This window comes from Molossus molossus, unplaced genomic scaffold, assembly GCF_014108415.1.
Source record: "Molossus molossus isolate mMolMol1 unplaced genomic scaffold, mMolMol1.p scaffold_m16_p_10, whole genome shotgun sequence".
NCBI classification, from domain to species: Eukaryota; Metazoa; Chordata; class Mammalia; order Chiroptera; family Molossidae; genus Molossus; species Molossus molossus.
The window spans coordinates 61,619,925-61,637,424 of record NW_023425345.1 but is presented as its reverse complement, the minus strand read 5'-3'; the positions used below and the strand labels follow the sequence as shown (position 1 = coordinate 61,637,424).

Sequence of the window (17,500 nt, the reverse complement as noted above, 5' to 3'; positions counted from 1 at the left end):
AATGCAAGGGAAAAGAAGAGGTCAGGGTGCAGAAGCACAGAAGGGGACTTAGGTGTGTTGGGTGACAGCTGTACCCCAGGCACTGTGCCGGGCGTTACGCGTGCAGCGGCTCCACCAATGCATACCCAGACCCTACAACCATCATTTTCCCAGCGCAACAAATTAGAAAATTGAAGCTCTAGGTGGTAATAAACTCGCTAAAGTATCTGAGCCTCAGTTTCTTCCTCTGGAAATAAGGAAAATAGTATTTAAGTGTCTATGCTATGGATTTTATTAAATTGTTGGATAGATCCATTTGAAAATGCTTTGTCAACTACAGAGTGATATAATCTTTAAAAAAAAAAAAACAACTTTTTCCTCCTCACCTGAGGATATGTTTTTATCGACTTTAGAGAGAGAAGACGGGATATATATATAGAGAGAGAAAAACATCAATGTGAGAGAGAAACATCGATCAGTTGCCTCCTGTACGTGCCCTGACCAAGGATCACAACTTTTTAGGTGTACAGGATGATGCTCCAACCAACTTTTGGGGTGAACGTGATATAATCTTATGTATTTGTTTTATCCCAACTGATTCCAAGCTTCTTTAAAGCAGAAATATGTAATCATTCTCCTTCACACCCCTAGCATGCAGCATAATGCCAGGCATCTGGTAGCTACCCAATGACAGCCCCGTTAATGGATCGGTCTCAGTCCCTGCAGCAGCTACCCTCATACTCTGAGCATAGTGGATACCAATAAATATTTGTTGAGTTTCATTGAACTAGAAAGATGTCTCATCTCAGAAGTATTTCTGGGGCCCCATTGACCAGGCAGTGCAAATACCACTGCGACATTGAAAACATCTGTAAAACAAAATATTTTTTAAGCTCTAATAACGTCTCACCTTTTAAAGCGATAATTAATTCCAAAAAATTCTGACATTATAAAAGAAAAACCAGAATAGCTCATTTCTTCTCAAATAATTTGAGGAGTCCCTTTTGTGTGTTATGATAAGATTTGTCCAGAGGATATCATCTTCATGTAGATATATAGACCTTCACCTTTCTTTAATTAATGATATGCTTGCCAGCACCTTGGATTACCACTTTGCCATTCAATGCATAGTCCACAAATGTTGGAGGCAGAGAAAGATTTTTTTTATCTTTATTGCTGAAAGTTCCCGCTTTTCCCCCCATTGCCCCTCCTCCCTGCCCTCACCTCCTCCTGCTCTCCCCACCTAATGTCTGTGTCCATTGGTTGTGCGTATGTGCATATAAGCCCTTTGGTTCATCTCTTCCCAACATCCCCACCCCCTTCCCTCTGAGGTTTGTCAGGGTTCCCTACTTCCATGTGCAGGGGAAGATTTTAAAGCAGTAACAACAGTTCACTTGCTTTTCTCCTTAGTAACTATCATTCATATTTGCGTTGCTGTCAGAAATTTTCGATTTTATATAGCATGGATTTCTTACCAAAAGTCTCGTAATATGAGTTAAAATACTTCTGAGGTTTGCCAGAAACCATGTGATCAGGAATGTTATGTAATATAGTATAATGAAAATTACGTAAATACGTTTAATGTACTTGTTGAAATTTTGAACGAGTACTCATTTGCCACTCAAGTTTTATACTAAGACATTGGTGTTTGGTCCTGGCCAGTTTGGCTCAGTGGTTAGAGCATCAGCCCACGGACCAATGAGTCACGGGTTCAATTCTGATTAAGGGCATGTACCTTGGTTGCGATTCATCCCTGGCCCTGGTTGGGGTCATGCGGGAGGCAGCCACTCGATGTGTCCCTTTCACGTCGATGTTTCTCTCTCTTTCTCTCTTATCCTCTCTCTCTCCTTCCCACTCTATCTAAACAAAAATGGGGGAAAAAAGTCCTTGGGTGAGCGTAAAAAAACAACAAAAAACAAACAAACATAAAAAGACATTGCTGTTTGGATTTGTTTCAGACATTTCTATGACAACCCCATCCAGCTGGTTGGAAGATCCGCTTTTCAACATTTACCTGAGCTAAGAACACTGTAAGTTTTTCTCTTACATACCCCTTTCCCCTTGTAGGGTTGCTATAAAAACCAAACGAATACTATCAGTTGAAGTGCTTTGAAAATGGGAATAAAAATCACCATTTTCCGGAATCTTCTCCCAACAATACTCGTGTACCCCTCCTTCTAGGACTTTGAATGGTGCCTCACAAATAACTGAGTTTCCGGACTTAACTGGGACAGCGAGCCTGGAGAGTCTGTAAGTGCTTGAGAAGTCTCTTGACTTTGACCAGAACAGGCACTGTTTTTAAAGCCTGACCAGTCTCAATGTCAGGGAGTCAAAATATGTCACTCTGGGATGCCTAAATAAAAGAACTATGTCTGGTTTGTGTTTCGACAGGACTTTGACTGGAGCACAGATCTCATCTCTTCCTCAGACCGTGTGTGATCAGTCACCTGACCTCCAAATGCTGTGCGTATCAGTGAGGCAGTGACGTTGTGTGAACAGTAGCTTCCATTTGGGGTCCTTTAAAAGGGGAGAACGCTGTCTCCTTGCAAGGCTCCAGCAGGTCAGGCCTCCTCTGCCGCTCTGGGCCAGGCAGTGGCTCTGGGCAGATCCTGGCGTGATGGCATTGCCCCTTTGGGTCCAAACTCCAGACGGTCTCCCACTGGAGTTCCAACTGGCACACATTTCCTTTCAGAACATGGATATGAACAAGCCCACATAACTTCATCCCCCCCCCCCAAAGCCTTTGTAGAGCAGAAGAAGAAAAAAATAGCAAAATAGATTTAAAACCCACTATGGATGCCAACATGAAAAATTGAGCTGACAGATGAGCGACAAACCTTGATAAAGATTCTTCCGGTATGGTTGCAGGTGCCATGTTCTGATGCTTCCTCTAATGGTTAAACTGTTTGCATATATTCCTTCTTTCTCTCTGCCTGTCTTATGTTTTATGAAAAGTAGTTTATAGGAACTGAAAGAGCCTTGCTTTGACCTTCCATTCTCAGCCCTCTCTCTCAAATCCCACTCAGCTCTGTAATCGTCCTCTCGAGCATTGTTGGGACGGAATGAAAGGACCCTTCGCCGTTTGCCAGGGCTCTGTTCTCCTGAGCAGACCTCTGCAGCTGCTGAAGGCCTGTAACTGCACCCTGGGCTTTACCTAGTAGCAGAACTCCAAGCGGGTTACACATGCGAAGTGGAAGAATGGGAAGGGCCGCCGTGGTGCCTCCCCTTCGCCAGCCCGCTGTCACGTGGGACCACAGCTGCTCAGTGATGAGGGGTTGCACTCACCACGTGACAGCCTTAGAGTCAGGCACCCACGTTGGAAGGAAAGGGACAGAGTTAGTCTCCTCTTCCTCACCCCATATTGCCCTGGGATGTGTAGATACAAATGCGAAAACTGAGGATTAAGGGTGTTAAGTGCATTTGTCAAAGTCACTGAAAGAAAGTAGCAGAGTCCAAATTTTAAATACAAGCAGTTTGATCGAATAACTGAGCAAAAGTGTCTGAACAGCAGGTGGTGGAAACCCTGGGGCTATCTTAGCATTCTGCCTACCGCACCCAGAGTAAGTATAATTAGCCTCATTTCTTGAGGAAACTGGCTCAATAGCGTGACTAGGACTTTACATCCCATAATTAATAAGTAAGGAGCCAATATTTAAACTGCATCTGTCTCCACCATGTCACAGTAAATGGTAAACCACCAGGTCTAGAACTGCATAAATGGAGGCTGACTGATAAACTGGTTATGAATAAAGGCTCTGGGGTCTGTTTTTCATGTTCAAGTCCTGTCTCTCTATGTACCAGCGCAGTGTTTTTTGTTTTTGTTTTTTGTTAATCCTCACCCAAGGATATTTTTCCATTGATCTTTAGACAGAGTGGGAGGGAGAGAGAGAGAGAGAGAGAGAGAGAGAGAGAAACATTGATGTGAGAGAGACCCATCAATTGGTTGCCTCTCACACAACCCTGACCAAGGCCAGGGATCGAACCTGCAATCCAGGTACGTGCCCTTGACTGAGAATCAAATATGCGACCCTTCAGTCCATGGGCCGATGCTCTAACCACTGAACCAAACTGACCAGGGCCAGCAGAGTGTCTTGAGCAAGTTGTTTATTACTTCTCAGCTCTGTTTCTCAGCCTATAGAGGTGTAATTAATTACTTCCTTCAGAGGATCATCATGAGGGTTAAATGAGTAACTACCTGCAAATACTTGTACCAGCACTGGGGACATTGTAAACTCTCAGGCAGTGTTAACTCATCGTCTTGTTTCTCGCTTCCTTTATACCATTATTCTTTTCTCAGAAGGGCTTGAAAAACACAAATGCACCAATGGCAGTATCTTGCCATTTTCAAAGCACTTCACTACACTATTGCTTTGTTCTTCACAATACCTCTGCAACATCAGCAAATCAGGTATTCTCGTTGAAGGAGAGAAGATACCGATGCTTTGGCCAGTGAACCAGGTACCAGGAGTTGAAGTTGAGAATAGAACTCAGGGTCCTCACCTCTACTACAGTCTAGATTCTAGAAGTAGGGATCTGAGAGCTGTCCCTGCAGCTGAATCATCCGCTGGGTCTCTGTTACATGAGGAAATTTCATTGTCCCTGGGTGGCTTTGCCCCCAAGTTGCTTTGTCCCCACAGGACTTACTTGGCTGTGTGTGGCTTTCCCCACTTACCAGCTGGTGATCTTAGACAAGTCATTTCACATTGCATGGGGGTAATCAGTGTCTCTCTCATAAAGTGACCACAAGGATTGAATGAAATAGCTGTAAACATGGTATCTGTATATAAGAAGTTCTTGCTCAGTGTTAACCATGAAAATCATTAGGTAGAAGTGAGGTAGGAGGTGATACTGTGTCTTTATGTAGAAGGTTTTACATACCTCTACTAAGAGGTACACAGGAAGGATTTGTCCCCTTGAAGTCTGTGGAGATGAGTGAACTACATTATTTTCAGCTTTGATAACACCTGTGTCCGTTTTATTTTACTCACTTTTCAAAATTATATACCGTAATTCAGGTACGTTTGTGTATAGGTAGGAGGTATTGTTTTGTTATTTTGTTTTATATTTGGTTTGGTCTTTGAAACCTCTAGTATAAATCGCAAATTTGTGTTTGCAAACAGCTTTATCTGAACTATTTATTATGTGGAATAAATTAATTGTATTTTTATATAAATCCAATTTTTCTATAACTGTAGGATAAAGTAATCTATTAAAGAATAAAATAACTGCCTGGCCAGTGTGGTTCAGTGGTTGAGTGTCGACCCAAGCACCAAGAGGTTGCCGATTTGATTTGATTCCCAGTCAGGGCACATGCCCAGGTTGTGGGCCTGATCCCCAATGGGGGACAAGCAGGAGGCGGCCAATCAATGTTCTCTCTCATTGATGTTTCTATCTCCTTCTCTCTTCCTCTCTCTCTAAAGTCAATAAAGAAAACAGCCTTGACCAGTTTGGCTCAGCAGTTAGAGCGTCAGCCTGTGGACCGTAGAGTCCCGGGTTCAGTTCCCACTAAGGGCAAGTACCTCGGTTGCAGTTTGTCCCCAGTCTGGTTGAGGTTGTGTGGGTGGCAACCACTCGATGTGTCTCTCTCACATCGATGTTTCTCTCTCTCTCTTCCCCCCTTCCTCCCTCCCGCTCTGTCTGAAGATAAATGCAAAAATGTCCTCAGGTGAGGACAAAAAAAACCAAAAAATTTGTTTTAAATAAAAAAGAATAAAATAACTTAAAAGCCTCTTAGGAAACAGTACTGACTTTTTTAGTTGCATAGTGGTGATCTGGTTTTAAGAATTAAAATCAGGCATGAAAACATGTTAGCTGGTTAGCTAATAACTTCTAAAATATGAGACAAGTTAAATATATATACATATACATATCTGTGTGTGTGTGTTTAAAACTTTATCTACCAAGCTTTCTTTTTTTAAGCTTTCTGCAAATTACCATGGCTTGTTTTAGATTAGTTATATTTTACTCTAAATATATCCAGATGGTTTTGTTATTCTGTAATTTGTTGAGTTTTGGCTGAAGACTTTCTTAGATTTCCACCCCCCTCTTCCTGTAGTGATTGATTTCAAAGTTAATGCTATGTTTTGAATTGTTGTTGGGTGTTTTATTTTAGTTAATTAGAAAAGAACCCACAGTGATTCATTTAGCTGTAGAAATATAGCAGCTCTTAGAAACAGAGGTAAAATTATTTAATTTGATTTGTACTCATTTCAGTAAGATAATAGCTAGAACATTGTAGATCATCACTAACAAAATATAAATAAATTCATTAAGTAAATTATTTAAATCAATTAAAGAAGTATAACAGTTACATTTTAGTAAATGTTTGAATCTTCTGCTTAATCCAATAATACTGGTGACTACCTGCTCCATGTCAGGCTGGAGAAATGTTCAGTGTCGGCCTTTGGGAGATACATCATCTTGTAGGGTAAAGGGGAGCAAAGTATGTTTCCTTACGATTAATATGTAACAGACTTTCCCTTGTGTACCTTCTGTTTTTCAGAGATCTATCTTACAACCTGCTGGAAGATTTGCCCAGTTTTTCAGTCTGCCAAAAGATTCAGAAAATGTACGTCCATAAAGTCTCTAAGTCACTTAGCAAAGACTAAGAGCCCACACTCACATTTCCAAGGCTCATTGATTTGCCTGCCCTGTGGTTCACTGGAAGACATTTGATGTGTTTCCTTCTTACACACACAACATGTGACTGTATAGATTGGCTATAAGGTTGGGAAATACAGATAACACTATTTTACCATGCTTTGTACAATAAGTAAAATATTTAATATTTCCTCTTTTTCACCCTGAACTTAGTGTAATAATGAAGTAGGGTTGTTTGAGCTTTGGGATTTTGCTAAAGTTACATATCCGAAAAGTGGTATTGTTTTTTAATATGGGGGACTTGAGTTTGTTGGAATGTTTGTTTCACAATAGTCATCTTTAGAAGAGGAGCCTCATTTGTCATATTTGAGATGCCATTGATGCTCCTTACACATGACACATTTTAGAATTCCTCTCTTAAAATTGCCAGCTCCATAAAATATCAGCCTTATTTCTTTATAGTCATACTTTGGATGTGGTCAAAACAATATTAACCATTTATCCTTTCCCATTTAATTTTCCCACTTAATTACTTTTTTGGGCAACTAAGGGAGAAAAAAATAATCTATCTTTGAAAGGTAGATCTGAAACTCCTGAAGACCCTCAAATACAACAAAGGCTCAGAAGGCAGAACCAGGAGAGGCACCCTCACAGAGTTTGAATGAAGATGGCATTTGGAACATAATTTTATGTTCACCTAAAGGAATGAGCTGCTTTGAAGGAGAGAGCAACAATATTTGTTTAAGTGTATAAACTGTAATGTTCTTTTTTAAACAGAACAAAAAAATTTTAACGGTCACTTGAAAGTCACATTTCATGTGTTTCTTTGATTGAGGGCAGGTAATCTCTCTGTAAAAGTTCTCTGAAGACTAATCTTTGAAACCAGTGACTTTGAAATCAATCTTTGGAACTCTCTTATTTCAGAGACCTGCGACATAATGAAATCTATGAAATTAAGGCCGACACTTTCCAGCAGCTGCTTAGCCTCCGATCTCTGTGAGTACTGCCTCTGGCCCCTCCCATCACCGGGCACTTTCCTTCTTTCTGGGTCTTTCCCTAATCATTTATTTTCACTCTACATCTGTGTTGTTAGGCCTTCATGAATGAATTTGCTATGAAAAGGGTAATATTTTGCTCCAGATCATTTCCGGAAATAAATTCAAAAGTCATAAATTTGCACTCTGCTCCCTGCCAGTCAGCAGACCTGAAACGTTGACTAAAGAGGAAGGAGGCCACTCTGTGGAGTAGCTGACAGAATGTGTTTCTGTTTATGATCTGGAATTGTCAGGAATTGTTTTGCATACGATGATTAAATGACCACACAATTCTTCCTGCCCTTTTTTTCTTTGGCGGTTAAACAGTTTTTCTTTCTTCTTTTTAAATTATTTTTTATTTTTCAATTACAGTTGACATACAATATTATATTAGTTTCAGTTGTACGCCCCAATGATTAGACATTATATAAAGTACTAAGTGATTACTCCAATAAATCTTGTACCCATCTGACACCATACAAAATTATTACAATATTATTGACTATATTCCCTATGATGCGCTTTATATCCCCATGACTATTCTGTAACAATCAATTTGTATGTCTTAATCCCTTGGCCTCTTTCACCCACTCCCTCAATCCCCTCCCATGTGGCAAACATCAAAATGTTCTGTGTCTATGTCTGTTTCTGTTCTGCTTGTTCATTTATTTTGTTCTTTAGATTCAATTGTTGATAGATATGTATTTATTGCCATTATATTGTTTATATTTTTTTCTTCTTAAAAAAGACACTTTAACATTTTATATAATGCTGGTTTGGTGGTGATAAACTTTAACTTTTTCTTGTCAGGGAAGCTCTTTATATGTTCTTTAATTCTAAATGATAGCTTTGCTAGATAGAGTAATCTTGGTTGTAGGTCCTTGCTTTTTATCACTGAACATTTCTTGCCACTCCCTTCTGGCCTGCAAAGTTTCTGTTGAGAAATCAGCTGAGTCTTATGGAAGCTCCCTTGTAGATAAGTAACTGTTCTTCCCTTGTTGCTTTTAAAATATTCACTTTGTCTATAACTGTTTGCATTTTAATTATGATGTGTCTTGAGTTCATCTTTTTTGGGACTCTGCACTTCCTGTATATCTATTTCCTTCACCAAGTTAGGGAAGTTTCTTGTCATTATTTTTTAAAATAGGTGTTCAATTTCTTACTCTCTTCTCACTCCAGCACCCCCAAGATGCGAATGTTGGCACGCTTGAAGTTGTCCCAGAGGCTCCTTACACTATCCTCATTTTTTTGGATTCTTTTTTCTTTTTCCTGTTCTGACTGGGTTGGGTTTTTTTTTTTCCTTCTTTTTTATATTTCAAATTGTTGATTTAATTCTTGGTTTCATCTACTCCACTGTTGATTCCCTGTAAATTATTTTTCATTTTACTTAGTGTATCCTTCATTTCTGACTGGTTCTTTTTTTATCATGTCTATGTCCTTTTTCATGCTGTTGAATTCTAAATTCCTTGACATTCTCACTAAATTCCTTGAGCGTCCTTATAACCATTAGTTTGAACTTGGTATCTGATAGTTTGCTTGCCTCCATTTTATTTGGTTCTTTTTCTGGATATTTCTCCTGCTCTTTCATTTGGGACCTGTTTCTTTGTCTCCACATTTTGTCTCTTTTCCTGTATTTGTTTCTGTGCATTAGGAAGAGCTGCTACATCTCCTGGACTTGGTAGAGTGACCTTGTATAGTAGGTGTCCTGTAGGGCCCAGTGGCATGGCCTTCCCAGTCACTTGAGTTAATCACTAGAGGTGTGCCCCTATGTACGCTGTATGCACTGTCCTATTATAATTGAACCTTGATTACTATTGGTGTCATTGGGGGAGGCTGCTCAGCTTCAAGGATCAGCCATGACTATAGCAGAGGAGCCGCTGTACAGGAGTCAGCCCTATGGAGGAGGACTTGCTTCCGTAGGGCTTTGGTGCTCACCAAGTCTGCCCCTTGAGTGTGTCACTCATGGAGGTGGTAAGGTTGTAATCTTGTGTGATCTGACACTGTCCACTGGGTGTTCTAGCTCTGGGACCTCCCAGGAGATGAAAGGTCATTCACCACCTGTGCCTTGCCCAGGGCTACTCGCATGAGCTATAGGGCAATCTGCAGATGGGTGCTACTTGTACTGGGTTTAGAGGTGCCCAGGAGAGGACAAGCTGCAAACCAAGGCCAATGCTGCTAGTGCCAGGCCTGGAGCCACTTAGTAAGAGGTATAGGAATACAGACGTGAGCTGCTTCTTATTTGAGAGATTTTAGGACAGTTCGAAGCATGAGATAAGAGAGGCCATTTGTATGGAAAAGCCACTAAAAATGGGTTGGGTGGGCTCACAAGCTGGGTGGGTCAAGGATCTCAGGGAATTACCAGGGCAGGCGAACAGTGTGAGTCACGTTGATGAAGACTCAGACATGGCACCCGCCTGCCAGCTCTGTGGATGGGGACAGTGTCTCAGAAAAGGAATAATGGGCTCTGCCAGCACTTTTGTCTGGCAGAAAGCTGCCTGCTGCCCAGTTCTCACCCTGATGCCAAACAATTCGGTTCCTCCCCATATGTCTTTAATTTCTTTCAAACTGCTACCCTAGCACTGGAGCTCAGAGGGAAGGAGTCTGAGCAAGTCTGTGTGTGGGCCCTTTAAGAGGAACTGCCCTCCTTTCACTCAGTCACAGTCCCCAGTGGTTTTTACAGCCAGAAGTTCTGGCTCTGGAACCCTGAGCTGGGGAGCCTGGTGTAGTTCTGGGACCCCATTGCTCCTCAGGGGGGACCTCCGCAGCTGAGTTATTCCTACAGATTTTAAACCACCACATATGGGTTTGGGACTAGCTCATTCTGCATCTCTGTCCTTCCTACCACATAAATGTGGACTTTTTAAAACCTAGTTGTAGGACTTCCACTCAGCTCGATTTCAGGCAGTTCTGAATGATGTTTCTTCTGTAGTTTAATTGTAATTTTGACGTGGTTGTGGGAGGCTTCAAGTACCACATTTACCTATGCTACCATCTTGACCAGAAATCTTAACAGTTTTTCAAAGTGTGTCACGAAATGTTGAAGAATCACGTGGGGGGTGAATGTAAAGTATACAGATTCCAGGTCCTCAACTGCCTCATGAGTTAGAATCTCTGGAGTGGGGCCTGAAAATCTGCATTTTAACAAGTAACTAAGGTTGACAACAACAGTCTTCAAAATGCTCTGTTGCTCAGACAAGTAAGATTTGTAAATATTTAATTCCACTTTATGATTGAAAACCCTCTATATTAATCATTAATGAAAAAACACTTGGTAACAGATTTTCTTTTTTGATGACAGTAAAAACTTTTCCATCCTACAACTGGGTTTCAGTGTAATTTTGATGAATGATGACAATATGCAATGTTTAAACTATGGTATATTGTTAAAAATCTTTTATTTCCTAGAGTTTTTCTTAATACTTAAAAGATTATACCTTCATAAAATAATACCGTTCCTCAAAACATTTTTTCTTCTTTTTTTTCTTTTTTTATTGATTTTAGGGGGAGAAGAAGGGAGAGGGAGAGAGAAATAGAAACATCAATGAGAGAGAACATTGATCAGTCGCCTCCTGCATGCCCCCCACTGTGGATCAGGCCCACAACCTGGGCATATGCCCTGACCAGGAATCAAACTTGTGACCTCTTGGTGCATGGGTCCATGCTCGGTTAACCACTGGGCCACACTGGCTGGGCATCCATTCCTCAAAACATTTTAAATTCATCTTTAAGAATCTCTTTCTCCTTGCCTTGGCCAGTTTGGCTCATCATTTAGAGCATCGGCTCATGGACCAATGAGTCTCGGGTTCGATTCCAGTCAAGGGCACATACCTCAGTTGTGGTTTAGCCCTGGCCTGGTCGGGTCATGCAGGAGGCAACCAGTCAATGTGTCTCTCTCAAATTGATGTTTCTTTCTTTCTCTCGCTCTCTCTCTCTCTCTCCCCCTCCCACTCTATCTGATGATAAATGGGGAGGGGGGGGGATATCCTTCGGTAAGGATTAAAAAAAAAAATCTCCTACTCCCAAAAGTTTACTTTAAAAACCATCTTGTTCTTAATTTAATTGTATTGCTTTTTCCTTACTTTTGGTCTAAATCAGCTTGTGAAGTTCTTTTAGTTATTTAATAAATGTAAAACAAAAATACATTGCCTACTTTTATTTCCTAATTTATTCACCAGGTTGGAGTTCTGGCTGTTTCCAAAAGTCAGTATTATTATTATTTTTTTTTTTTTTTTGAAAGGCTGATATAGTTGATAATACTTGTATTGCATTATTGAAATTTGCTAAGAGACTAAAATCAATTGTTCTCACTAAAAGATGTATTTTTATGAATAAATATATATACTTATCTCCTATTGTCTTCAAGATCAAGTCCAAATTTCCTAGCACTGCCCTTTATAGCTTGATCCCAACCTCCTGGAATACTGTCATCTTCACCCACACATTCTTAGTTCCCTGACACACAGACTGTTTCCTGGTCTTGTGGCCCAGTTGGTTCCTTCCCACTCTTAACTTGCCCTTGTCCATCCCATAAGAACATGAATCTTTTCCATTCTCTGCTGTAGGACTCAACACTCAGCATTGTCATCAGGTGAACCATGCCCTACTTGAAAACAACAAGAACTTTTTTATCTTCTTATCTCCAGAGCCTAATGCAATGGCTCTCTCCTTATTTACTTAAGAATTTCAAACATGGTTCTCCAATTTTTGTCTTTCTAACTCAACACTCTCAAAATCCAAGCTCAGTTTCTTAGTAATCTTTTTTGAGAATGACTGGTGCCTAGTGACTTCTGTAAAAAGAGGTGATTGGCTCAAATGGCCCATAAGACCCTGCAGTAGAGGGCACTGAGTTGTGATTAGACATAGTTCTACTTATTTCTATTTTAATCTTGCGACTAAAAGTATAAATAGGAAACATTGAGAGCCAGGTGGGTAGTGGAGTGCTAAACTGCACTGTATAGACAAACAGAAAACAGGCGGGATTGTTAAGTTAGTGCTTATACAGTATAAAGAATAAGCACAAAACAGAGACAGAAAGGTGAAATTGGTGACAGTTACTGTCTAAGCCATGTAAAAGATTGACTTTTTTTCCATTTTTAGATTTCCATATCAGATATACTCTCCGGTCAGATAATTATGTGACCCAATCTAACTCAACTCTAATAAAATAAAATAATCCCTTTAATAAATTAAATCAGTTTTGGTTTGGGGTTGGAGAGATACCTCTATTTTTATATCTCGTTCCCCAGGGATTCAGAAGTGGACCCGAATTCCAGTTCCTCACCTTCCCTTTACAGCTTTTCCAGGAGCCCTGGCATCATTAGAATTCTAGCCTTGTGTCTTATGAACTATGTGGCATTTTGAGCTTTAGATTCTCCATCAATAAGTTGAGCAAAATATAGAAATGATTGTGAAAACTCATTGAAAGATGAAAATCACATGCGAATTATGAATTATTAGTATTGGGGGGGCATGTCATCAGATTGTAATGATAAGATTAGAAATTCTGGATATGGGAAGATAATGATGATATTCTGTTAAAAGCTAATTGAAGCCCTTAAAATTGTGGTTTGTTTGTTTGTTTATTTGTTTGTTTTAATATGTATTCATCCATTTACTTATTTAACAAATAATTACAAAGTCTTTTAAATGGGCATGGTGCTGTGCTGGATTCTGGGGATTAGAGAGCAAATATGCACACAGTCTTGGTCTTTGTACAGTTCAGTGAGTGAGATAAAAAATAATCAAAGAATCAAGCTAATAAATGTAAATTCACAACTATGATAGACATTTTGAAGAAAAGGACTATGTTATTATAAGAGTACCTAAGAAAAGCATGGAGTGTTTGACCTGTTGAGTGAGGTCAGGAAAACGTCCTCAAGGAAGTGATGGCGGCTATTGGACTTGAAGTATAGGAGTTAGCAAGATATATAGAGGAGAGAGTAAGAATATTCCAGGCCAAAGGATGACCCTCTGCAGAAGTCCTAAAGTAAGAGGAAACACTACATGTTCAAAGACCGTCAAGAAGTCTGGAGTGTCTGGAAGGCAGGGAGCAAGGAGGGAGTGGGGCATCAGATGGGGTTGAGAGACTTGCAGGGTCCAGACTACATGGTCACGGTAAAAATTCTGGTCTTCATCCCAAGAACAATGAGGAAGCCAATAAAGGGTGATGATATAATGATGAAGATACTGCATCCCAGAGATCAGGTGCTATTAGGTAGAGTTGGTCTTCATCAGGCTTCAGATCAGCAAGTTAAATCCTCGATTATCTATCACTATGTTTACAGAGTAATTGAATGTGAACTTTACAATACAAAAAGAAATTTGTAAAGTTATGCCTACAAGTTCAGTATCAAAAAGGCACTGAATATAATTCCAGACAGCATTTAAAAAAATCATCAGACTATGTCCATCTACTCAATGAATAAATGGTGACTAGTTTGCAGAAGTCATTAGGATAAAAATGAGCCAAATTTGGCTTTGACTTCATTTTAAAAATATTGGTATATCCAAACAATCAAATTCCTACCTCGTGTGAGAAGATAAATTTCAGTAAAATACTAAAAGAACAAAAGAGAAAGTCTTATGTATTTAGATACTATATTTCGTGCACTCGGGCCAGGGAAAGCAAAGGCCGAGGTAGGAGTAGGCAGTGGTCAAGGAGCAGCAAACAGGCCAGTGTGACTGGAGCAGAGTAAGTGAGCAGAAAACTGGCAGAAAATGCAGGAAAAAAGGTAAGTGGGAAAGATGTTATCAAGCCTCCTAAGATATCATGAGGACCTTGACTTTGACTCAGAGGTAAGAGAACAACGGAGGGCTTAGGACAGAGAAATAATATCATCTGACTTTTATTTTAATAGGCTCCCTCTGGCAGCTGTGTTGAAAGAGACTGAAGAGAGACATGGTTGAAATCAGGGAGAGAGAAGGCCACTGTCGTGGTCCAGGTGGGGGATGAGTAAGGCTTGGGCCATAGTAGTGGTAGTGAAGAAAGTGAGAAATGACCTCAAGCTTCTCTGAGAGTTGGATGAATCACAGATGCCTTCATGGTTTTCATTCTGAAAACTGGAAGCATATAATGATTGTTTCTGAAAGAGGGAAGACTGTTGGAGCAAAATCTCAATTTTGAACAGGCTGAGTTTGAGATGTCTGTTAGTCGCCACTGTGGACAACCTTTTTTAAAGCTAAATATTGCCTGTCTCTCTTAACAAAAAAAAAGTCCGTGTTTTTATGTTAACAAAGACTCTGCCTCTTTAGTTGGTCTTATCAAAGATTCTAACCACGCAGTCAAATTAAGTCACTCTCTTACTTAAAACTATCCAGTGACTTTCCACTGAATTTAGAGTAAAATCTAAATTCCTTACCACAGTCTTCAGGACCCTTCCCATATGTCCTACCTGCCCAATTTACCTCGTAACCCCCCCTTCTCCTTGCATCATACTACTATAAGGGCCCGATTTCTGTGTCTTGAACATGCCAGTATCATGTTGGTCTTAGGGACTTGCTGTTGCTGTTGTCTCATTCTGGAATACTCTTCCCCCTCTTTACTCTCCTGTACCACAGACTATGTGTGATCATTCAGGTGGCAGCCCTGTGTTCTCTCCTCAGAAAGTTCTTTTGTAATCATTCCCATGATCTTCCTAGTCTTCCTTATCCTCCGAAATTATTCGTTCATTTATTTACACATTCATTGGTCGTCTCCCCCTCCCTCCCCCACAGGTGTCTTATCTGACTAGTCTGCCACTATTCTCAGCACCTAAGACAAGGTCTGGCACACTTTAGGCATTTGGTAAATATTTGTTAAAAAATTGAATAAAGGTAGGAAGTAAAGGATGAGCTGAGAGAGAAAACCCTATTCTGTCTTATAATCAAATATGTCGTTATGTTGGCTACAATTTTTGCCCCTACTGATGAATGCATTTCATGTTGTAGGCCTTACAAATGTCAAAGTATTTCATGTGGGATTTGTATAGAGTCAGTACACCAGGCCATCCCCATTTTTCATATGAATATGGGGCTCATAGGGACCAGATAACTTCCTTATGCTTACTCTACTTTTTAGTGACCGTCTGACCTGACCTTGGATCTATGTCTCCTGACTTAGAATCTAGTGTTCTTTCCGTATACCATAGTGGTTAGTTCTCTACGAGACCACAGGCACTGATATTTTCTTAAGAAACAGCATGTAATCAAATGGGTCAGATAAAATTAGAAGTGGTCTCAAATTTTGCTAACTCAAGTCTTAGTCCATTTTTAGAACAAACATCAGATTTTAATATCTTCTGGCTCTGGTATATTTAATTTTCTTTCATTTAAATACATGTTTCTCAGACACCTATTAGCAATGTAACTAGGAATACAAGACAGCTCCCAGAGAATAAGCTCCTTTAAAATTTTTTACCTGATTTGACAGTCTCTGGGGCTTTATAATCTCTAAAAAAACTGAATTAATGTTAGTTCCCATATGTCACAAACCAAAACACTTTGCGTGAGCATTCAGATCAAGGCGAGGGATTGTGAACCCACCTGGGATCGGGCAGAGCTGCACAGAGGAGGACCCATTATGCACTGGCTCTTTCTGCAAGTCTGCTTCCCATCCGTCTACCCATGGGCAAGAACAGTGCACACTTAACATAGGTAGTACTTCAAGGGGGCGGGGGAAGGGTGCTCCTCCCTGGGATTCGAGACTTCCCAGAAGCCTTAACTAATATAACATTGTGTGCCAACTGTAATTGAAAATTTAAAAATAATATTTTAAAAAAGACTTCTCAGAAGCCTTGAAATTGTCATTTTACTTTAGAATGTTTTGCCTTTACTCGACACTTCCATAAACACTGTGCGCAAAACCGTGTGTGTTGGGGCGTGGGGTGTTCAGAGATGCAAAATCTAACCTTCGTACCAAGAAGTGTACAGTTTAGCAGGAGTGTAAAACTTACTCTCAAGCAACTATAACATAAATTAGAATTTGGAATGGATGCAGCCTAGAATGTATGGTTAACAGCTTACTCCTAGGAGTCGGACAGAGTTGGAGCTTGACTCTGCTGCTTATTAGTTGTTTCAGTCAGGATACTTAAATCCCCTAAGGCTTGGTTTCCTCCTCTTTAACATCAGGGTGACACTTCCTATTAGTATTACACATAATTGCATTCCTGATAGAGTTATGTAAGTAGATTACACAGCTTCTGATATATAGTAATTGATCAATAAATGTTTGCTTTTAAAATGTTCATATATGTATATTTTTTTAAAGGGCTTCAATCCCCACTCTTTTCTTGTTATTTATTTATTTTTCTTTACTAATTATTGATTTTAGAGAGGGAGAGAGAGAGAGAAACACCAATCAGAGAGAACATCGATTGGCCACCTCCTGCATGCCCCCGACTGGGGATTTGGCCCATAACCAGGGCATGTGCCCTGACCGGGAATTGAACCAGCAACTTCCTGGTGCATGGGTCGACTCTCAACCACTGAGCCACACCAGCTGGGCCCCGTTCTGTTCTTAATAAGAGACTGCACTTTACGTTGAGAAAATATCATTTATAAAATTGTAAAGTGGAGACATAGGATGTATGGGGAAGTAGCCGGTCTCATTTTGTCCAGAGTCTGGGATCTGTGTGGAGAAGTCTTGAAATAGAAGAGATAAACCTGAAAGGGTCAAGTGAGGTAAAGCTTGAAGAGTTTTGAGTGATAAACTGAGCAATTGATATTTAAATCAACAGGTGTGGGCAGGTAGTGAAGGATGGTGTGCTGTTTAAAAGGGAGCTCTGGACCAAACACCCGGTCTCACTGTTCACTGCTGCACAATGCTGGGAGAATTATGTAATGTCTCTGCCTCAGTTTCCTCGTGTGTAATAATATAACCAACATCGTGGGCTTATTGTGAGCATTGTGAG

The 17,500-nt window shown here is 40.2% G+C and overlaps 1 protein-coding gene across 4 annotated transcripts in view; it reads left to right on the top strand.

Moving 5' to 3' along the window:
* The window catches only part of LGR5 (leucine rich repeat containing G protein-coupled receptor 5), a 163,535-nt gene that overhangs the window by 115,253 nt on the left and 30,782 nt on the right, over positions 1–17,500 (top strand). For all 4 annotated transcript variants that reach the window (XM_036251772.1, XM_036251768.1, XM_036251771.1 and 1 more), the window contains 5 exons: positions 1,938–2,009; positions 2,161–2,229; positions 2,371–2,442; positions 6,482–6,547; positions 7,504–7,575. In XM_036251772.1, the coding sequence (XP_036107665.1) occupies positions 1,938–2,009; positions 2,161–2,229; positions 2,371–2,442; positions 6,482–6,547; positions 7,504–7,575 (351 nt within the window). The remainder of the gene's footprint in view (positions 1–1,937; positions 2,010–2,160; positions 2,230–2,370; positions 2,443–6,481; positions 6,548–7,503; positions 7,576–17,500) is intronic.